The 22,428-nt window shown below is 48.1% G+C and overlaps 1 protein-coding gene and 1 long non-coding RNA gene across 9 annotated transcripts in view; one reads left to right on the forward strand and one right to left on the reverse strand.

Annotated features, from left to right (window-relative positions):
- The window catches only part of TSPOAP1 (TSPO associated protein 1), a 62,163-nt gene that overhangs the window by 9,333 nt on the left and 30,402 nt on the right, over window positions 1–22,428 (forward strand). For all 7 annotated transcript variants that reach the window (XM_052688608.1, XM_052688604.1, XM_052688605.1 and 4 more), the window contains exons 2-11: window positions 2,680–2,787; window positions 4,626–4,754; window positions 6,559–6,735; window positions 9,957–10,172; window positions 14,550–14,657; window positions 15,532–15,615; window positions 17,585–17,674; window positions 18,225–18,347; window positions 18,744–18,848; window positions 19,192–19,242. In XM_052688608.1, the coding sequence (XP_052544568.1) occupies window positions 2,680–2,787; window positions 4,626–4,754; window positions 6,559–6,735; window positions 9,957–10,172; window positions 14,550–14,657; window positions 15,532–15,615; window positions 17,585–17,674; window positions 18,225–18,347; window positions 18,744–18,848; window positions 19,192–19,242 (1,191 nt within the window). The remainder of the gene's footprint in view (window positions 1–2,679; window positions 2,788–4,625; window positions 4,755–6,558; window positions 6,736–9,956; window positions 10,173–14,549; window positions 14,658–15,531; window positions 15,616–17,584; window positions 17,675–18,224; window positions 18,348–18,743; window positions 18,849–19,191; window positions 19,243–22,428) is intronic.
- LOC128083416 (uncharacterized) lies at window positions 112–10,476 on the reverse strand. 2 transcript variants are annotated; one of them, XR_008208064.1, is made up of 4 exons: window positions 10,159–10,476; window positions 9,945–10,028; window positions 4,600–8,258; window positions 112–1,067 (listed from the first exon to the last, which is right to left on the reverse strand). It is a non-coding gene; the product is annotated as an uncharacterized LOC128083416 (long non-coding RNA). The 2 variants fall into 2 exon arrangements; XR_008208063.1 differs by having other exon boundaries at window positions 9,913–10,028.

The raw sequence follows: 22,428 nt of genomic DNA on the forward strand, positions 1-22,428 counted from the left end.
TCCCTTCTGAACACAGCATTCAGGGGGCTGCAAGAACAATCTGCAGTAAGGCTGCATCACGGAGCGCAGGAGCAATGAGGAACGGAGGAGCAGTTAATAAATGAAAAGCCATTTCATTATGGGAAATGAATGTTTAATGAGTGTGGGATGACGTCTAGACAGGCGGTCGGTGCTGGCCATGTGGTGTGCGAGGAAGACTCAGCCCAGGCAGCCAGCCCTGCCCCGATCTTGTGCCAGGAGGAGGTGACAAAGCTTTCTCAGGAGCTGCAGTGCTACAGGGAAGGTCCCCTGATACCACATTGCTGCTGCCGCCCCTTGTGCCTCTCCTGGTGAGGCCCTGAGGCTATAGAGGGTCCTAGGAGCTGGGGACAGCCAAGCTGTGGGCTGACCCAGCCTGGGGCAGGGCTCAGGGCAGCACTCAGGAGCTCATTGCAGGCTCCTGGGTTTTAGCTGTTTTTAGCTACAGAAAAGAGGTTTCAAAGACTGAAATGGGCCCATAAGGGGGTTGGTTCCCAGCAGAATCCCTTCTAGAGTCTCTGGAAGTACCAGTTGTCCCTGCAGAAGCACTGTGCTGACGTGCCACAAGCCTGGCTGCTGCTGGGGACAGGATACGGCACTCTGGCTGCTCCACAGCCACCCAGATCCTGCCCCAGGCTGAGCATGCCTGGCCTTGCTGGGCGCCGGAAAGCAAAGATGAAAAGCTTGAATCTTCTTGGCAGCTGCAAAGAGGTGGAAATAATGCACTCTGACTTCATCCCAAGGGCTGCCCTCCTAGCCTTAGGGATGGCATGCTGAACCAGCCCACAGCTCTGCTGAGCTTGCCTGGAAAACACTGACTGGACCCCTCTGTGCCCCTGCCCTGCTCCATGGCCCTGTCGGACGCACAGTGTCCCCTTCCTGGGTGCCAGGAAGGGCTCTGCTGTTTCTGGAGATGGAAATTTTCTCTGGGACACATGCTGTGCCTGTAAAGCAGCAGGGATGGGACCAGTGGTGCTGCAGAACCTGGGACCAGAGCAATGGGCTACGCAGCCTGATCAGCACTTGGCTCTGTGACTTCTTGGCTGTGCCTATGGGTGGAAAAGAGGAAAATAAATATGTGTTTGCTTTCCCACAAATGGACGCCTCTTCCATGGGGCATTTCGCTCCACCTTTCTTAACCCTGGGATTTCTGCAGGGTGGACACCTACAAACAGCTCCACCAAAGGCCTGACACACAATTTGTCCTGCTGTAGTGTCAGAAGGCTTGGTGAGATGTATGGGCACTGGGTGAGGCTAGTTGGAAGGGATGGGAGGTGGTTTGGGGGTTTGATTTTTTTTTTTTTAATTTTTTTTTTAGTTTTCAGTTTTTGTTTTTGTTTTTCCCTATTTATCCTCCTTGCTTTGCCAAGGCATTTCCATATAGGGATGGGATGCTGCTGCCTGTGGTGCTGAGCCCTGCCAGGGGACTTGGTGGGGAGTGCTTTGCATTCTCTTGTGCTTTTTAACAGATTGAAGTGATTGAGAGGCCAAAACCAATTTTGTTCAAAACTGTGGTGAGTTTTAGACAGCCTCAGACTTGATAGAGATTAGAAGCATCTTTGTGCTGCAATCTGCCTGTCTGAGTTCTTGCTACTAGGAGAGCCTGGGAGGTATTTCTCGGTAATGAAGAGCATTTCACTCGTAGACTGGGCTGCACACACAGAGCCATGCAGCAGGAAGGATTTAGCCATCCGGTGGCACCAGCAAAGTCATCCTGGGTCTTGCAAGACTGGCCTGGCTGCTGGGAGAACATCTGGCCAGGTCTGCCCGAGGTGCGCGCCTTGCTGCTGCCATATGGTGGCTGTGAAGCAATAGCTTGGCCCCAAGTTTTGCTAACGCACAAAAATACTTTCTGGGCCCCTGCTTCAGCAGCAAGCCTGTGGTGAGCAGCTCTGCGCAGGAAGCAGTAACCACAAGCTATATATACAGCTCCCAGCAGAGCTGCTGCTGCTTTTGATGTGACAAAATTAAGGTGGTGTTTTGCAAAGAAATCCAGCATGTTGCCTTCTTCCACTGCCAAGGCTGACACAGTGAGAACTGGGGCTGGGCTCCTGGATGGCTCCTGGACCTGAGCTGGTATGGGGAGGTGGGCAAGGACGTCTCTTTGCCTCCAAAAACTGTGCAATGCTGAAGGTTGCTGGTTCCTGAGCCAATGGTGTGTCATGGCATGTGCTCTTGCTGGCTCTGTTTGTGTTCTGAGCTGGTTTAGAAGGCACAATGTCAAAATGCAAGCAGCTGGGGACAATGTCAGGATCTGAGCTTTTTCCCAAGGTGGAAGTTGAGACCCTGATGCAGCTGAGAGGGACCCATGGTGCTGGGAGGGGGAACCACTCGTGCTGGGTGCCAGCCTCCATAGCCTCCCTGATGTCCTCCATCACTGGCAGTACACCCCTTGGAGAGCAGCTGCCAACAGTCAGGCAGAGCAGGGAGCACCCAGCTATGGCCTGCTCCTGCTACCCCCAAAGGATGTGCAGTCTCTCTCCTCCTCTTGTCCTGAAATCAGCCTCTAGGTCTCACCCTGCCCCTTTGCTGCCTGCACTCTGACTTTGCTGGCCTACCCTCATAGCCAGGCTGGGCTCACTATGAGGTTGGGATGGGCACACAGCCCCTTTGCTCCTGGACAGTAAAGCCCTGCTTTGCCTTTCCCATGCCGTTTTGCAGAGTGGGGCTGACTACAGCTTCCTTGTGAGCCAGAACATGAAGCTCCTGAGCGCACTGGAGGACCTGCGGCACCGCTGCTCCAGCCTCACCGAGGAGAACAGCTTGCTGGTGAGTGCAGAACACAGCCCCATCCTGCACCCTGGCCAGGCATCAGGCTGGCTCAAGACACATGATGCATGGGGATGTGTGGATGTGTGGATGATGCATGGGGAAGGAGTCTTGGCTGGGCCAAGCTCCAAGAGAACAGCACATGGGGTCAGCTGGGGTGAGCAGGGTGTTTTGGGTCCCCTAGGTGCCTTTCTGCTGCACCCAGTGTTGGCTTGAGCAGGACCCCTTCCTGGTGACCTGCTGATGCCCTCCTTGACATCCTTGCCAGGACTGTTTGCCTGCTGGCAACTGCAAGAGGCTTTTCCGCAGCTGCCAGCTTTGGCAGAGAGAAAGGCAGCAGCGAACTGATGGCAGGGGAGGGGGAAGTCGCTCTTGTTTCCTCTTTAAGTGGAAAAGCAGAAACACTGATTCAGTCAGCCCTGTTCTGGGTTACAATGCAGCAGTGCCCCCTGCTCAGTGGGAGCTTGGCACCTGATTCCAGCTGCACCCCAGCACCCAAAGGCAGGCCAGGCTGCCACAGTGCAGGCTGCCCAATCTGCCCCACTCCCACCTCCTTGGGTTCCACATTCATGGTTAGCAGCCAGGAAATAAGAAGAGGGGATTCTCCCTACTGAATCCTCACCAGAAAGCATCCTTGCCTGGGAAGCCCTGTGGTTCAGGGATGTAGCCACCCTGGAGCTAAGTTCTGCAGTGCTGGCAGAGCTGCATCAGTCCAACCCTATAACTTTTCAGTTCATCAGCAACCCTGGCTCTGAACTACACTGTGCAAAGGGGAGCACCTTGCATTGCTCATTCTGCATGCGTCTCTGAAAGTGTAGGGCCATACTGCCCTCCTAGGCAGAAGTGTTTCCCTTTTCTCAATGTAAATGTCACAGCAGCTCTTTGAAAAGGATTGGAAGAAGGCAGGAAAGAATCCGAGAAGAGCACAGATCATGCCAATTTTTTCCCTTCAAAATACCCTTAAAAGATTAATCATTCAACATGTATATAACTAGATTCAAAACACGTTTTAGATAATTTTCTTGCACTAAGAGCATAAATTCAGCACGCCATGCGCACTGGGGAGGGTCACCCACTGACAACCATGGGTTTTAGCAAAGCACTGTCATAAAAGCTGGCGTCAAATCTTACTCTCAAAAATCAGACTCTTGTCTTCTGACTGAAGGAAATCAAATAAGGCAGTGAAAGCAGCACGTGCACATGGTGGGATCACAGAGGTAGTGAAGGAAATAATTGGAAGGATCAGCTGACCTGACGTTTTTGCTAATGTGAAAAGACAGCGCAACACATCTGGGTTTGACCTTGAGAGAACAAGGAGCAGCTTATCGAAACAGACAGATAACAAATAAAAGGGGATTAAGAGCGAACAGAATCAATAGAAAGGAGAAGGAAATTTGATTTGCAAACATTGTAAAGTCCTTGGCTGCTCTCTCCCCGTCCCCCCCAACTCATGCTTCAGTGTCAGGGGAGCAAGGACAGCAGCAAAGCTCGCACTGTAACATGGTGCTGCAGCACAAACCCACAGTGATGTGTTGAAGACTGAAGCAGCAGGGAGATGAACAGGGATAGGCTTCGGAAGGGGCAGCAGCCCCAAGGTGCCAAGTCCCAAGTGGCAAAGGCAGAGCCTGCAAAGAGCAGAGAGAGTGTAAGGTTGCAGAGCGTCCATAGGCTGGATGGGGCAAGGGGTTTCTTTGAGGAACCAAGACGTGACGTTAACAAAACATCAGGAGAAGCAAAGTTTCAGTGACTGTGGAGGAGACAAGTGAAGGAGGGTGTGTAAGCACTGCGGAGGGACACCGAGTGAGGTCTCACCTTGGCCCTCTCCTTCTGTTATCCAGCGCAGGAGCTGCTTCCCTGAGACGGAGGAGAAGGTGAAGCACCTAAAGAGGAAAAACGCAGAGCTGGCGGTGATCGCCAAACGACTGGAGGAGAGAGCCCGAAAACTGCAGGAGGCCAACCTCAAAGTCGTGAGTGCTGAGCCTCTGCTGTGCTGGGGCCTGAGCCTAGGAGAGCACCTTGCCCCCAGGACTTCTTGTTTTTTGCTTTTGTTGGGACAGAAAGGCCTCCTCTTTCCTCTTTAATTAACCTGGCGAGGCCATGCAGCAAACTTGCTTTGTACACCAGCGACAGAGCAAAAACCACAAAACTGAACTGAGGAAAGAACCATCACCAGCTTCTTCAGCTCGTGCTTGGGGAGCTGGTTTTGAGCAATTTCCTCCTAATTGGTTTCTTGCTGTAAATGTGCCAATCTAATGTAAAGTATTAATTTAGGTAATTAGCTCAGCTTTCCCTGGGCTAGTCATGAAAATAACTCATCTGACTTCATCGAAAAGAAACAGGAAGTATTTAAATAAGAAAAGGAGTGTGGTAAAGCAAAACAGGAAGGGGTGAGATATTCTGCTCTGCCTCGTGCACACCTCACTAGCATTTCTGTGCAAGTGGTGTGTTTTTTTCTTTCTCAAACTGAAGAGGAGCTTTTTGCAAACCCAGTAGTTTCTGATGTGGTGCAGGAGTAGAGGGAGATGGCTGCAGGATATGGTGCTTTGCAGACAAACATCTGCACGAGCTACATAAAGGTAGCTTGCAGCAGAGTAGGGGAAAAATGTTCTCCCACTGGAAGGAAACCGGGGGTAGGGGGGAAATTCAAGCCCTTCAGGATAGAAAGAAGAAGCAAAAGCTTTGCTGGTAGGGGAAGGTAGGGGATTTTCCTGGCATTGCCTGCCCTCTCTGTCCCTGGGCCCTGCACTGCACTAGGAACACGTCTGTCACAGGGTTTTGGTACTTGCAGCACAACAGTTGCTGCCAGATGGACTTGTCAGGTACTGTGCCAAGAAAAATCATTTGCTATACAACCAACAGCTATGCAGACCCTCCAGGAACTTCACAAATGCTGTTTCATTTTTTTTTCTTGTGTTTAAGTTTGGGATGGTGGCTGTTTGAGCCCTGGGTGAGCCCTAGGAAAACCAAGTGGCCAGCTCAGGACATGCAGGGTGCCCACCTGTGGTGCTGGTACCCCATGGAGAGCTGGCTTTAGGGACGGCTCCTACTGAGAGCTGTCATCCTCAGGTGACTGCAGCCGGGCAGCATCAGCTGTTCTGGCCCTGGCTAGGCTCTCCCTCACCTCTCCTTTTGACTGTCTTTTCCACCCATCCTTGCATAAGCTCTTTCCCACTGTCTTTCAAAGACAGCTCCATTTCTCCTCCTGGCTTAGCCTCCTCCACCCTTTGCTCATCTTCCCTGCCATTCTCTTCTCCTCCTCTCCCCATATTTCTCCCTTCATCCTGTCTTCCTCTCCTCTCTCTGCCTGCAGCCCTCTGTACTGTCTGTGTGTGCGTTGGCCTCATCTGCTCACCTCACCTTCTCCTTCCCACTTCTGCTTTGATCTGCTCCTCGAAGAAGCATTTCCTCTTTCCTCTGACTTTTCCATATGCCTGTTTTGCTCCTCTCTCTGTCTTTTGGGGCTAGGCTGCATGTCCTGGCCCTGGTCTCTGATGACACCTGGGGTGATAGTTGGCCGACATCATTCATAGAATCCTAGAATGGCCTGGGTTGCAAAGGCCCACAGTGCTCATCCAGTTCCAACCCCCTGCTGTGTGCAGGGTCACCAACCAGACCAGGCTGCCTAGAGCCACATCCAGCCTGGCCCTGAATGCCTCCAGGGATGGGGCATCCACAACTTCTCTGGACAACCTGTTCCAGTGCACCACCACCCTCTGAGTGAAAAATACCAATGTATGTGGCTTTCTCTCTTGCTGCTCTCTCTGGGTTTAGGTAACTGCTCCAGTGCCCCTGAAGGGTTCCAGCCTGGAGCTGTGTAAAAAAGCATTTGCCCGCCAGCGTGCCAAGGACTTGACAGAGCAAGCCAGTGCTCTTCTGGCAAAAGACAAGCAGATTGAAGCTCTGCAGCAGGAGTGCCGGGAGCTGCAGGCTAAGCTCATTGCAGGGAAGGTGAGATACTTCGGGGACTTTGTGAGGTGGCTGGGTGCAAACAGTGCAGTAACAATGTCGGGAACCAGGCTCCAGCAGTGCCATGGCAATTAGTTTCAAGGGCAGACTGAAAACAGAGAGTATGTGATGAGTGAGTTGTTATGGGGAAAGTTAGAGGAGCATGTGGCCAAGGCAGGATCCAGACCACTTGGAACAGTGTGCTGGGGGACATCCCATTTCTCCCTCTGTGGATTCACAGATCCTGCACTGCCATTTTCATCAGCAACTAAAACTGTCTCCCTGGAAAACCCCAGAAGCCACAGATACAGAATGGCCTTTCACAGTATTAAGCTTCAAGTAAGACATAGAAGCAGGACTTCCTTTTAATGCATTTCCTTAAAAAACAAACCAGTTGAGCACATTCCCAAGAATCACTCCAGATTGCATACTCTCAGCAGCAGCTTTTAGTGCTTGCAGCCATCATAGTGATGATATCTACATGCAAACTTGTGTTACTGATAATAGGTGTACAAATCCTAAAATGAGGGTGGGTGTTCATAAAACTCATAAAATCTACTGTGTTGATTGTGGACATGGACTGGTGGCCCAGCACAGAACTTGCTGAAATAAAAAGTGGGATAAAAGGGAAAATTCAGCTCATCCTGAGACACACGTGTAAAACTGCTTGGACACTCTTTCAAGGCACTTCTCTGAGGTGGTTACAAAAGAAGTTTCTGCATGCACCTAAATTAGGTGAAACAATTCCTGCTCAGAGTGGCCAGAGCAACCTGTTCTGGTTATATCAGATCTGTCTTTTGTTCACAAGCTACACAGTTTTAATGCAGGTCAGTTAATACACTCTCATTCTCCCTTTTTCACTAGTATGCAAGTGGTCAAATGCAGTGCTGTGTTTCTGCACCCAGTTGAGCAGAAATAATACTTCTATTTCTACCTACTCATGGGAATATTTAGGTGACAAATACTTTCTTGCTGAAAGCAGCTTTATTTCATTCCTTGAGCTCTGCATGTGTTCACTTCAACTATGTGTTTGCAAGTAGATTCTCTGCCTTTCGCTAACATAGATCTAGTCTAGACAAGAATAATTGGGTGTTGTTCACTGTTTGTACAGAGCTGTCCCAGTGATCCCTTCTGGTGTTAAATCACAAGAGAAAGTTATCTAGGTCTGAGTGCATTCCATAGTCTTACCAAGAACAAATTTCCTTCCTGTGCCCATGGCTGCTCACTGCAGACTCCCACAGAAGGGGGAACAAGCCCTCTGATTTTCACAGCAGAGCGTGCTGAGCAAGCTGAATCTCCCAGGGATAGGAAGCTGACAAACTGTAGAAGAATGTGACAAAGGCAGGAGAGCAAGATTCATTACTGGCCAAGGAAATACGTATGGGTGCAGTCCTCATAGCTGCTGAGACTTCAGTTGCTGCTTTGCTGCTAAGGCATGGGCCACCACCCTGGCTGGGAAGGTGAGACCATCTGTGTAACCTGCCAAGGCAACAGCAGTGAGGGCCATCAGTACATGAGCTGGGAATCTGCAGAGAAAAATTGTCAGAGAGGAAATTATTCTATCTGATCCTGTGGGTTGTTTTTTTTTTTTTTTTTTCTTCCCCATTTATCTTCCAAGCAAGCTGCTCATTAAATTTTAATTCTCAGCTAGTTAAAATTCAAAATTCCCCTAATCTGTCTGCAGCATGCAAAATGCATTATGCCAATGAGGGGGTTTATGAGCACAGATATTATGTGCATGCTCAGAGTTTGTAGCCAAATCATTTTTAATCTAGTGCACTTGATTCAGCACAAATCTTTCAGTAGCTATGAAACAGATGTACTCTGTTCATTTTCAGTGGTAGGACGACACGCGCACCAGGCTGCAAGAGCGGGCCTTGTTTTGCCAAGTCAGAGCTCTCAGGGTAAGATGTTTGCCTGAGATCATGCTGCAGTGACAGGTTTGCAACAAAGGCCCCGTCCAGGTTCCACCAGGCTGCCGTTTCTTGCAGTGGGGATTCCTGGAGGCTGCAGGGAACGGCAAGGCAGCTGCAGAGGACACAAATAATAGGAGCTGTGAGTGGAAGACTGAGCGCTTTTCTGCTCTCTTATTTCCCCCCCGGCTTTGGAGGCTCTCTATGGAAATAGCTGCTTCTATTTTCTGGTGGGGGAAGGGAGCTTTTTAGGCAGTCCCCGCCAATTTTGTTTGAAGAACTAACCCTGATAGCCTCAGTGTGGGTCTTGCACAGAGTGCGCGGCTGCTCACTTCTTGAATCTGTAATCAGTTCCCATTAATGGTGCCTCGGTTTCCCCCTTGTTGTTTGAGAGTAACTATGCTTTTCTACAAACTGTATTTGCAAAGCACATGCTATTTTTAGGGTGAATAAGAAGTGAATGGGGAAGCAGATTAAATTTGTCCTGGATACCAATTATGCATTCACTGGCTTAGGAGCTTTCCAGGGGAATGAGCAATGTCTCCTTCAGCAGCATATTTGTAAGGGCAGGTTTTCATAACCAGCTTTTGTATGTCTGTATGGACATGCAGGTACGTGTCTTTTTCAGCTTTCTGAAATCTGAAAACCTTTGAGGAATTAACACAAACTGGTGGCGTATTCTCACTGTTTTAGCAAGACTAAAATTGCACTGGCTTCCTTTAAAAGCTGCTGGCTTTGCGTCCAGAGTGGACAGGACTGGCTACTTGTGCTGAGGATAGAAGCCTATCCACACAAGCTCTCTGTGGTCAGAAATCAGTAGCACTTTAAAAAGCCAAACACCCTGAGTCAGAAGCAAACGAGTCTCAGATACGCTTCATTCTTTCCAACATTAAAGCCCTAATTGCCAGGCACGCACAGGGCTGCAGAGAATACCAGCACACACAGCAAGGAGAGGAACCCGGCTGGGGCTCTTGTTTTGCCGTGGAACGAATAAATGAAATTGTATTATCCTGACACGCTCTCTGCTGGCAAACACTTAGAAAGCACGCGCTTAGAAAAGCCCTTTTTACCATAGCTTTGCACTGGAATAACCGTAAAGCATCGCAGGCTAGTTTTCATCTGTGAGAGAAATTACGTATTGACACTTAGGATGCGAAATGACTGCTTTGGAGGAGTTGGGGGCCCAGGAAAGAGAAGCTTTTGTGTGCTCTGTTAGGGAACGGAGTGTGCTGGCATCTGTTGGCAGCACTTCGTGCTTTACACCCACCCTTAACCTGCTGCAGCCGCACGCCGTGCTACCGTTCCCCGCAGGGTGACCCTCGCTGCCTGAACGTGGTGGAGTTCGACCGGCTGCTGCGGGAATCCCAGAAAGAAGTGCTGCGGCTGCAGAGGCAAATCGCTCTGAAGAACTTCAAGGACTGCCTGCGCTCCTCCAAAAACGGCTCGGGGGGCTCCTCGCCGAGCGCCGCCGTCCGCCCGGGCCCGGCGCCGAACGCCCGCGGCAAAGACTCACCCGCAGCGAAGGAGGTGAGCCGGGGGGAGCCGGCGGCGGGATGGGCAGCGCGCGGCACGGTGAGACGAGCGGGACAGCGGCCGACGGCCTCGCCGCTCCGTTACTCGATTCGCTCCCACTCGAGGGAATCCGATCGAGGCGCGCGAGCCGCGGTTCACGTCGGCCGGGCCGGTTTTCAATGGCGGAGGACGGGCCGCGTGTCCCCGAACCCCGCGCGGCTGCCGCGCTGTCAGCCGGGGCCTCCCGCACAGGCCGTGCTGCAGAGCGGCTCCGCGCTTAACCTGCCGCATCCCGGCCCCATCCCGGCCCTGCCCTGCCCTGCCCCTCCGCGGCCGCAGCGCTCCGGCCCGGCAATCCCCGCGGCGCCGCCCCCCCCCCGGCGAGCCGCGCGCCGGCAGGTTAAGGTAAGGCTGGGCCGCGGTGGGCCGCGGTGCCGGGAGCGGGGCTGTGCGCTGCCGGGCCGCCGGGGCTGCGGTGCGGGGCGGTGCGGGGCGGCGGGGCGGCTCAGCCCCTCCGCTGCGCGCTCTGCCGCGGGGCCGGCCTGCGTGCGGGCCCACTGCAGGCCGCGGCCCTGAGGGGGCGGGCGGGAAGCGCGGGGCCGTCACGGCCGGGCTGCGTGGGGCCGCGGGCGGCCTGGGGGCTTCCGTCAGTCGTTCGTTGAGTTGCGATGTTCTGGGGCAGGACGTCACGCCTGCAGCCTGGCGCGCTGCTCTGAGCTCTGGTTTGTTGCCGCCGTGCTGCTCCTGCCATTTTTTCTTTCTTGGAGGATTCTCTTTCATTATTCAGTGTTCGTTCATAGAATTGCAGAATGGCCTGGATTGAAAAGGACCACAATAACCATCTCGTTTTAACCCCCTGCTGTGTGCAGGGTCACCAACCACCAGACCAGGCTGCCCAGAGCCACATCCAGCCTGGCCTGAATGCCTGCAGGGATGGGGCATCCACAACCTCCTTGGGAAAACCCATCGTCTTTTCTAGTTGTCTATCTTTGTGTCGTTTTTGTGTCGCAGCATGCAGAATCCCCCAGAGCAGCATAACAAAGTTCTTTCCCTTTCCTAATAGAGCCCTTTGTCTTGTTGTCTAAGCGTTGGCTTCTACTGAAGCACCGTTTGTCCCATGCCACGCTGTGATGTGTTGTCCCAGTGCCATCGGGACCCTTCACCGTTTGTTTCATCACCACATCAGTATTTGAGGTGCACAGCTCCTGCTGCCTCTCAGTTCTTGTTTTCCCCAGACATTTATCCAAGAGAATCCCTTCCCCTCTTCCTACATCAACTTAGTGTCTGAAGAAGCCTTTAAAAAAGCACTGTAGCAGCGTACGAGGCAGGCTGTATGTGCTGCACCTTCCTCACCCATTTTATAGCTTCAGGAGTGTAGCATAGAGTTGATTTTTTTCTTTTGTTTAAGTACTTGCATGTTCTTTGTTGCAATTCGATTGGTTTTCTTATGGCACAGATGTCAAATGTTCAGGTCTGTGTTTCCCCAGATCCCCACTGGAAGCCTTTTAAAACATGACTTTTACCACCTTCCAGTTGTTTTGCTTTGCATTAGAGAGGTGGCATAGTGCACATCCTTACTGGGTGCTGAAATTGAGACATTCCGTTCATGGTGAAAGGTTTGTTTTGTTTTGTTTTTTAAATTCAGACGAATATTGTCTAATCTTGGTAATTTGTTCCTGTTTATATTTATTATATTGGTTTCTACAGTTCTTCTGGTTGACACTTCAATCTCTGAGTCAAATCTTCAGCTGTTCTTCACAGTTTGAGATTTCTGCCATGTTCAACCCTCGCCCCCTAGATAATGAAGATAGATGCACAGACTTCTTTTGTTTATTATTTTGGTCCTGCTCTGCCCTTGTTGTCCTTGAACAGCCCTTTTATACCTTGATTTTCAGTTGACCCTGCAGAATATGTCAGATTCTTCTCATGATAGAGAATATGCATTATATCCTTTCTCATAGCTGCTCTTCACTTTTCCAAAAGTGAAGAAGTCCTCATTGTCCAAAGATTTCCCAGCTGAACATAGCAAGAAGGCTGTGTGGTAGCATCAAAGAGCAGGGAGTGAGGACCTGGGTGTGCGTGGGTGCAGTGGTACGGTGTTGAGGATCGAGTTAGCAAAAACCACAGGTACCACAAGTACAATAAATGATTTTGCTCTTCTGTCTCCTTCTGTAGCACAGTGTCAGTGCTCTGTCCCCTGCCTTTCAAGGAACTTCCTTAGGGTGTAAAGAACAGGCTTCTCTTAGTGGTGTTGGAAAATCCCTTTTCTCTCTTCCCTTTCTGATCTCTCTGCTTCTTTATTTGCGGTTGTGGGATGATGCTTATCTCTGTAACAATACTAATGTAGTGAGCACACTGGTAGTGCTCACTTAAGCAGCCTCCTACTTCCCACTGCACATTCCCACTGCTCCTCCAGTCATGCTGCTGTAGGCTGTGTTGAGCTGCAGAGTGTTAGGGACTGAAGGACGGATCTGGATTAAAAACAGCCCAGCAAACATAGCCTTCTTCCCACTTTTTCTGTAACCTGAATCAGTTTTGTGGTCCAGCTCTGTGACATTGCGCAGGGCTGTCCTGGCACAGCAGGGAGACAGGTTGTGGTTGGGTGGGAGATGCTTCAGCATTTCCAGGGGGGGCAGGATTGTGATGATGCTTTCTGCATGCCAAGGACAGGGTTTTCTAGAAAGACTGCAACATTTTTAATATACTTTATTGCTTGCTTTAAACAGTCTGGTCATTTGCCAAAGCCTGGGTGCATCTGTGCCTGTTGTATGCTTGACTTAAGCTGCTACGTTCTGGACATCTCATCAGCAGCACAGCTTCACCCTGCTCTGTCCCTGGGCTCTGCCAAGATAGGTGCTCACTGTGGGCAGCTGTTCTCTGGTTATTTTTAACTGTTTTCTTGAACAGATTCCGTGCACCTGGTTCAAAGAGCATCTTTCAGTCCGTGCTGTGAATGAGGTGGCTCAGCTCCAGGGCACAGCACTCACCGTGATGTGTGCCAGTCTCATTTAGCAGTTGTCTGGTATGGTGATGAGTCTGGGTTCTGAGGGACAGTAAGAGTGTGTGAGCACGTAGCTGGGAGGTTGTCTTTGTTCTTGGATGGAAATTAGACCTGAGTGGGCAAATATAATTTTACAGTTTTTGAAAGTTGTCTGTAATTAGGAATGTAATCATTGTATGTATCATTTTACTGAAAAGTGCTTACAAACAAGCAGAGATTTCTTACATATCTGCTGTGAGATAATGGCTTACTAAGCATAGTGCATGTAGCTGGCACAATGGGTATCTGACCTTAGGTGGCATCTGCTGGTGTTCCTTGAGACATTATTTCATTAAAGCTGACTGAAATGCAACGTTTTGGCAAAACATATGATGACATGCAAGGGCCCATGGCTTGGGTGGAGGACTTGAGATTTCCAGCTGTTGAGACATGGGAGCTTCCAGCTGTTGGCTTCCCTAATGGAACTCCCATGTCTCCCTAATTGTAGGGCTGCAGGAAGTCCCTGAGCTCAATGCAGGATGTGAGTTTCAGGACTGCTGTTTCAAGCACCAGCTCTGTAGCAGAAAATCTGGAAACTTTGTTAGCCTGGGCTTCCCTGGAGTCTTATGGTTTTCTGGCTTTCAACATGAAAATTGTTGTAGTAGAAACCAGGGATTCAAGTCCAAAGTAGTTAAAAGAGACTTTGGTAAGTATTGTTCTGGCATGCAGTCCTGGTAACTGACTGTGAAGGGAGCTCAGATGTAGTAACTTCGATCCCTCGCTGCAGGTGTTCAGAGTGAGATGAGAAATTTGCTGCTGCTGACAGGTGGCTGAAGGTTACAGGCTGAGGTGCAGTCACAAAGTCCTGCCTCTTCACTGCATAACTTCACTTTGATGATCATCAGCTCCTGTCCCTAAAACCTACTTATCAAAAATAACTTCAACATTTAAAGAAAAACAGTATTATCGTGGCCCTTTTTCATCTGCCTACCTCAGGCCTTGTCCTGCTGTCAGTAGTTAGTCTGGGCAGACTGAGCCATGTCAGCTATCGACCAGACATCTTCCTGTAGTAGCTGTGAAGGGTTTCCCTTGTTTCTGTGCTCTGTTTGGTGCTGGAACATAAGGCACAGCACATTGGTTGTTTCTGTCCCTCTCACCAACAACCAAGGTAGAATGCCCCTTTCTTAATACCTTCTTTTCTTCCTTGCCTTCTGGATGCTGAGATCTTTGCTGATTTTTCCCTTTTGGTTGTTCAGGGGGGTAGTGTCCTCCCATCTAACCATCTTCCAGCTGTGATTATTGTTTTGGAGTTTGCTTGTGGGATGTTGCTATCTTAGGTGCTGTGGCCAGGGGAATGTCTTCCTTGGTGCTCCTGGCTGTCCCTGAACACTGAGATCTCACTTGCTTTCCAGGTGGAACCAGGTGTGCTACCTCTGGGCCCTGCCTTGGAAGGACATGAAAACTTCCCTCCAAAAAATGCAGTAACAGACCAAGAGAGCAGCCAACAGATACAGCAGCTGGTGAGTTGTTGCCCTGTGCACGGGGTCGATGTCTTTTGGCACTTTCTTTCCAGAGCAAAGCCAGTCTGGTTTTGGATGAAGAAGTTCAAGTTTTTCTTGAGTTTTCACCCATAGAATCCAGACAAAGATTTTGGGAACTGAAGTCTTTTTAGATGCAACCTGCAGAGGCTGTCTCTGCATGGAAAGTGGGTGCCAGCTCCAGGTATTGTGCTGAACTGGGGGTATGCATCAGTCTGAAAGGAGAGGAAGCCATGCCAGTGATAGATTCTGTGGTGTATTTGGTTCAGCATTCATTGAACAGACATGACTGACCCAAGACCGATGTCATGAGGAGCATGGCCTCTGTGCATGACTCTAGCAAGATGGGACAGTTCACAGTGAGGTTTAGGCATCTTTATCTACCTGGGGAACCAGGAGTGGTAGCAAGTAACCACAGATAAAGGCACATAAAGAGTGGTTGTCTGCTGTCTGTTAGATGTCATTTGGATTAGAATAAGAGCTAATTTAGCACAGCTAGTGTTTCAATATGAAACACTCCACGGCTCTGCCTACTTGTTCCTCACAGCCTGTCCTTCATCCTATCCTAGACAAATCAGTACAGTTTTTGCAACTGAGAAATAGAGAATTGTTTCCAGAAGTTGAAAGGATTGAGGAAGGGAGGAATAGCTGCTTTACTTGAAAAGTCTTTTATTTTCACTACCTTTAAAAATATATATATATATATCTTTTTGGGTTTATATGTCATTTATGTTTGTAACAAAGATTTCCTTAAGAAAACAGAAAAAGCCAATGTAGCATTGGATCAGAGAAGCTGAATTTCTTCTGCATTTTATGAACATGGTCTTAGTGGTCTATTTTTGCTTGTTCTATGCAGGAATTTGAACTCAAGAAAAAACGCAAAAAATGTGAAAACCTTGAGCATGAAGTGAGGAAAAAGCATAAAAGATGCAAAGAACTCGTAAGTGTTCTTATTGCCTAATGGTGTGAGTGTAATGGCAAAGAGCTAGGTTGTTTTGTGGTTCTCCTGGGTTCTGTTCTACTTATTGCAATAATGATTTGCCCGTGTCAATCTGGAATGTCACAAATGTGGGGCTTCAGCTCTTGAAGCTGGAATTGTTTATTTAGTCCTTCAGCTGGCTTTGTTAAGTAAAATTCCATAAATCACTGGATAAAACTCCATAGCCTCTTCTGGTCAGGGGATATGCTTTATCTTTTCACATTCACTCTGGGCAAGCATCAAAAGATTTCTGCAACCTGAGATGGTAGTTGAACGTACAGCCATATTCTTGTGCTTCTGCTCATTGGATGAAGTCTTACCTCTTGTTTCATTTCGTGGAGGTTTTACAGGTAATAGTAAAGCATCTGGATTTCTTCCTTCTGTTTCTACTTTGCTGAACAGCTCTGGTGATGTTAATGATAATCACAATGTGCAGTTCATGGGTGTCCAACCTTTTGGCTTGCCTGGGCTGCACTGAGTTAAGAGGAATTGTCTTTGGCTGCATATACATTGCTTGCACCAAAAATAATACATCCTTATTTCCTTTGAAACTACAATAGGTACAAAGAGCACAATAACACTATTTGATAGAGCAAGTTCTCAGCTACAAAACTCTGGTTCTCAGCACAGTCATCACCATTAGCTGTGCTTTTTCAGCTGCAGTGAGCAAGAGACTTCATGCTGTGTTGGCACCAGTGTGCACCACCAGAGGTGATATGCTGTCACTGTCACCACTGCAGAAACGCTCCATCCCCTCCTCACTGCTCACATGCACTGGTTGGTCTCCATCAGCATTCAGCAAGTGTCAATGATCTCTAGAGGTCCTTTCCAACCTGCATAATGCTGTGGAAACACAAAACACGTCTGCATATTTTTTTGCTGTTCACAGGACCGTGTTTAGCCAGTATATCAGAATGCATACAATTATTTGCTATCACGTGAGTTAGCACTGCTCTGTGCCCTCCCATGCCCTGGTTTCCAGACAGACAGGGTTAATAACACGCAGCCTGTGCATTGAGCATGCCTGCTGTGGATTCATCAATGGGTACTGACCTTTTGGGTGGCTTTACATCTTGCTTGAGTCTCAGTTCAAGTCAGTTCTACATATCCAGAGCTCATTCTCACTATCTCAGTGACTATGGGATGCTTAAGGAATACGTTGGTGGTTGTTGTTAGCTGTTGTTAGCAGCTTTTCAATACTGGAAAGGCACCACGTCACCTTAAAGAGCTGGAACTGGGACTCTACCAGCAAGAGTAATACTGAGAAAATATTTGGCCATCCAAACCAACAGTGGTGTGAGGGAATGTACGTATGACATGCGTGTGTCTTCATGGCATCTTTTCTGATTATGAAACTCACATTCTTCTAATGCTGTACAAAGGGGCTGCAGGTAGTCTAGACTTAACTAATAGAAACAGTGTCTGTCTGTATGTCTGTGCTCCCTCTTCTGCTCAGAGACAATGTTCTGTATCACACAGTAATAGCTGGCTCACGTTGCTTTCTTGACTGCAAACTGCCTCCTGATTTCAAACTAGCAACAGCCATTTAAAACTCAAGTTTAAATTGAAGACTCTTTTTGATTTTTCTAAATATTTTTTCCTCCTTTAATGAACTTTGTAGAGAAAACTGTGATCTTGAGCCCATAGTGAAAGTTGATGAATTGTGGGTGAAGATAGTGTTCAAGGAAATGGCTTTCTCATTCTGAGTTTTGAGGCTACATAAATGAGAAAAGGAACTTAAGAGGTCATCTGCTACTGAAGCTGATATGTGCCTGAGCAGTGCTGTATACTGATATCTTCCATTGCACAAGCAGCATCCTGTCAGCATCCTGAACCATCAGTCAACAGGAGCAGTGGAGCCATGCTGCAGGACAAGGTGGGAGGGTCAGTCTGAGGACACTGGTGTAGTGACACCTGCTGTTTGTGACAGGAGATCCAGCTGCAGGAGGTACAGAGTGAAAATGCACGACTGGCCGAGGAGAACTTGCAACTGAATGAGAAGGCCGGATGGGCAGGACAGGTAAAAAGCAGTGTTCTTGTTTGCCAAGTGGGACATTGCCTTCTGTAAAACTTTCTTAGAAGAAGTAAGCAGCATACTTAGTGCAGGTGTTTATCTTTAGTTGGTAATATTGCTGGTAGTCATCAAGCCGTAGTGCACTGCAGATTCGAAATGTGTTAGTGGAACTTCCATTGGTAAATGGAGGAGGTAAATGCAGTTTGAACAGATTATCTTGTTTTTTTCTTTGCTTAATCCCACTATTTAGAATTAAAAAAAAGCTCTGAGAGCTTGTGTGGTTTGTTTGTATCTCTTCAGTAGATAGCTGCTTCATATCCCAATTACTTCACCCCGGCAACAGAGAGCCCAGTGGGAGAAGCAGTGTGTGCAATAAATACACGAGTATTTGTTTTGAGTGGAAACCAGAGGGAGAGGAGGCTGGTGATTTTGATATTACAAGGAGGAAGCAGGTCTGCAAAACAACCTCTTGAGATATGAAAGTAAATTGCCCTCCATTATTTATACAACAAATACCTATGGCTACTTGTGCTAATTGACAATGCTTTCTCTTCAGGTTGAATCTGAAAATGCTGACCTGAAGCTGCAGGTTGTTTTGGTTACTAAGGAACGGGATTCAGTAATTCAGAGAAATCAAGGACTTCAAACCAAGCTGGAGAATCTAGAGCAGGTGCTGAAGGTCAGTGGGACCCACGCAGCTGGGAGGACTGTCCAGACCCATAATGCTGGTTTTGGATGGCACAGACTGTCTCTGTTGTATTGGTTTTTCTAATCCACTCTTTTGAGTTGGTGCTCCTCTGGGGATTCTGCCATGCAGTATCCTGGAACGTGGCTTTCCAAAGTCAAAGAGGGGCTTGGGCTGCTGCAGGGATTTGGGTGGGAGGGGACATAAGGTGGCCATCACTGATTTAAGGATTCTCTTTATGTTGCTGTGGTTTAGTAGGAATTTCTTACTTTCTCCTCTGATTAATGATGTGTGAAATACAGGCCATGTATTGATTCTATGACTCACGATAGGACACAGGACAATATTTCAGTAATGTTGCCCTAAAACTGCCTGTGAATCATTCTGCAGCACATGAGAGATGTGGCTGAGCGAAGGCAGCTGCTGGAAGCCGAACACAAGGAAGCACTGCTAGTCCTGCAGGAGAAGCAAGAGGAAGTCAGGCGGTTGCAGCAGGTATGCAGCACGGGGGAGAAGGTACTGGTACTCTCTGGATCCCTGGAAAGAGGTGGGACTGCTGCACTTTACCTCCTTGGAGAAGTGGTGTATAGAGGAAATACATGTGAGTCTACTAAATGAGGGAAGCCAGGGATGAATGTCTCTGTGTGTGCCAACCCTTGTACTTGAGTGGAGCCGGGGGATTTTTCCCAGGAGAGGCAGTCTGTCTGTCCATAGACCAAGGATGTCTTCAGTCAGTATGGTGTTTTAAATCTGAAATGGTGTCTGTCAAGGTGGTGGTGATAGTAGAGGTGAATTTAGGTATGCTGCTTTCTTGTTTACTCTGTCTCTCATTTCTTAGGCACAGGCAGAGGCAAAAAGAGAACATGAAGGAGCAGTACAGCTTCTAGAGGTAAGATGAAAGGAAATGAGATGGATTAGTAGCTTTAGGCTTTGTGTTGTTTGTTCTTAATGCCAGTTTTCTTGATGCCCTGGATTTTGGTTCTTGAGTAGAATATGACACTGTATTGATTTGACACAGCTGCTGTGTACAATTATTGTCTGTGCTGGCAAAGTAGTCATTGGGGATCGAGTTTTCTGTTAAATCCCAGGCTGCTCTGTCACCAAATGGCTTATTTCATTTAGACTGTGCCCAGCAACTGTTTCAGGGATGCATTAAGTAACCACCTTCAGATCCACCTGCTCCATTTTCAGGGCCATCTGCAGGGAGGAAAAATACTTATGTCCATGTCATTTGATATTTGTGTGTACAGGCTCTGTACTTTCTATTAGAGAAAAAAAAAAAAAAGAGAAATGTGGCCATTGCCTATTGAGTGATGGCCAAGCATAATGAGTGATAAGGTTTGAGGCAGCACCTTGTCCCATTGGCTGGTCTGGGACCAACTGTGTGAGTGTGGTGACATCAGCACTGACTTCACTTTGCCGTGGTGGCAGACAGTGTAACAGGGAGGGCAGGCAGGTGCAATGACTCATTGCTCCAAGATGACTTTGGAGAAAAGCTTTGCTGTGGGTTCCTGGAGCTGTAAGGCAGAGCACCAAACCCTGAAACTTGATATGATAATTTCATGCCTGAAGAGAATGGCGATAGGTGTGATGGCACAGGGAGCAACTGCTGTTGTCTCTGTCCTTTGGGGTTTTCTGAATACCCAAATACCTGAGACAAGGCAGAGTGCTTCATTTTGCACCTGGACAGTGAGATTTCATACAAAGGAGGCCACGGCCTTGTGAGCAGTGGTGACACACAGTAGGAGATGACAGGCTGAATTGCTTTGGCCACCGCTGTGCAGTTGCTCTGTGGTTGTTGGGAGCCCAGGAGAGTGGAGCAGGATGCTAAGCGTCCCTGACTGAGGAGATTTCTCTGTGGCTGGAGTGGGCATGACCTGCATGAATTGAAGATCCCCAGAGTGCTTGGCTCCTATTAGCCGGCATTGAAATTGTTGCAAGTTGGGCGGATATCACAGGGAAGTGATGTGATATAATGTTACATTTCCATGTTCCTTCTGGAACGTTTACTGACTGCAGAGACGGGGTCAGAGGTGACACAGGTGCTGCTTTTATGTCACTGGGTATTTACTTGTTGGGATGCTAAGCAGCCTTTAAGGGGGGGAGGCTTCATTCTTGACAAAGGTTTTCTGAACAAATTCATCAAAGGATTGGAGCAGCTGCTTATGCTTAAACTAGACATCTATGTGTGCTGAGAAGGGAGGAGGGCAATTATTTTGTTCAGCTTGAGCAGCTGATCTTTTTTGTTCAAAACATATTGTGATTTGGAGACCCTCAAAAAGTGCATAGCTACCTCATTTCTGGAGTTGATATGTGGGATTTGGCTTTTGTTTAACAAAACATGCTTGTGTGGGGGTGGAAATCCCAGCACAGAATAAGGCAGACCCAAACTCAGTGAGAAAACAGGCTTATTCAAACTGAGGGTTGGTTGCCTTTGGCAGGTTGTCGGATTGTGGCTAGTGTAACCTCTGATGTGATTTTATATCTCTTTTTGCTTTTCTCCTTGCTATCAGAGTACTTTGGATTGCATGCAGGTATTGCAATAATCCTGTCAAGCAGGACATTTTTCTCTTCTGTCCTGGCTTTGACAGTTAATTGGTATTCCTGTTTTAATTATACTCTGGAAAAGATTGCAAGAGTGTCACCTTCAAGAAATTAATGTAATTAAAGGAGCTTTCACAATGAGTTGCACAGAGGAGGATTTCCTGTTCAAGTGCTTTGCTTTCTCAACCAGTTAGAACGTGAAGCTTTTACTGGGCTTTTTCAGACAATTCTGTTTTGTCCAACTGTGCACTTCTTCCATGTGCTGCATGTATTTGAAGGTCTTCTGGGAGCTGTTTGCAGTCCTGGAATGAAACATTTCTTTCAAAACCTAAAAGCAATGGCAACGTGAAAGTGTCACGGAGAAAATGGAGATCCTGCTGGTTTTGTAATTGGTTGGAAGATAGGAAGCAGAGATTGTGAATAATAGTGTCAAGGAAGAAACAGGAGCTAGTGAACTAATTAAGGTGTTGCAGTCCAGGAGCAGTGCTGGTTCACAACAGATTTAGAATAAGGTCTTATATTGAAGTAGTAGTTTGTATCTGATAGAAAACAGCTTTCAGCAGTCCCCTTCAGATGTGACTGCAGAGAGCTGTGAGAAGGTCTGAAGAAAAATGGGGAGACTAAATAACATTGACTGTGCAAATGAAATGGAGAGAGGTAGCAAGGGGAACATGGAGAATACCTACAGGAGGAGATTCTGATAGAGCAGGAGGGTGCCTAAGAGAACAGGGCTGAGCTGGCTCTAGCTCATTGAGGAAACTCAGATTAAATTCCTGGATTGGTGGTTAAACTGTGCCTCCAAGCTCTGCTCTCTGCTCTTGCAGCCTTTTCTGGTAATCACAGTGCTCAATCTCAGCTTGGCGTGTGGCTTCTCTTACTTTCCTTTTAGGTTTAGACGTGGACACAGAAGTCTCCTCTATCTTCTGTGTCTGGGACCAGATCCTTGCTGGTGCTGTCAGCTCCAGGCCTTGTCCTTAGGCTCCTCTTCCTTGTGCCCTGGCCTCCCAGTGCTGCCCTAAAGCCTCCTGCCTGCCTTGCCCTTTGTGACCCTGTGCAAGTAGTCTGCTAGGACGTACGTGTTCTGTTGCAAAGGAGTCCTGCACAACGAGACTTCAGTCAGCAAGTTGAGCAAGTGGAGAATGCAGATGCTTCTGGGAGTTGCTTGTGACATGTACTGCTCTCTTTCAGTGCAGAAGCAGTTACTCCTTCAGAGACATCACCAGGCAGTTCCTGAAGACTGAGAGCTTCTACTGCTTGAGGGGAAACAAGGGATAAACTGACAAGTTTAAAACAGACATGTTATGCTAAGATAAAACCACATGCATGCTTGGAAGGTGGCAAGGGACATGCTAGTAAAATTGTGCAGTACTCTGTGACCAGAAAGAAAGCCTTTTCCTGGTCAGAAGTGGTATTTTTAGAGTTGCTTAAAAACAGACTTTCTATCTCACAGAATTCAACTGAAGAAATTGGGAAATTTGCAACCAGCACTAATACTTAATATTTGTTTATTACTTGAAGAGCATGAGCAGCA

This window comes from Tympanuchus pallidicinctus, unplaced genomic scaffold, assembly GCF_026119805.1.
Source record: "Tympanuchus pallidicinctus isolate F22 unplaced genomic scaffold, pur_lepc_1.0 scaffold24, whole genome shotgun sequence".
NCBI lineage: Eukaryota > Metazoa > Chordata > Aves > Galliformes > Phasianidae > Tympanuchus > Tympanuchus pallidicinctus.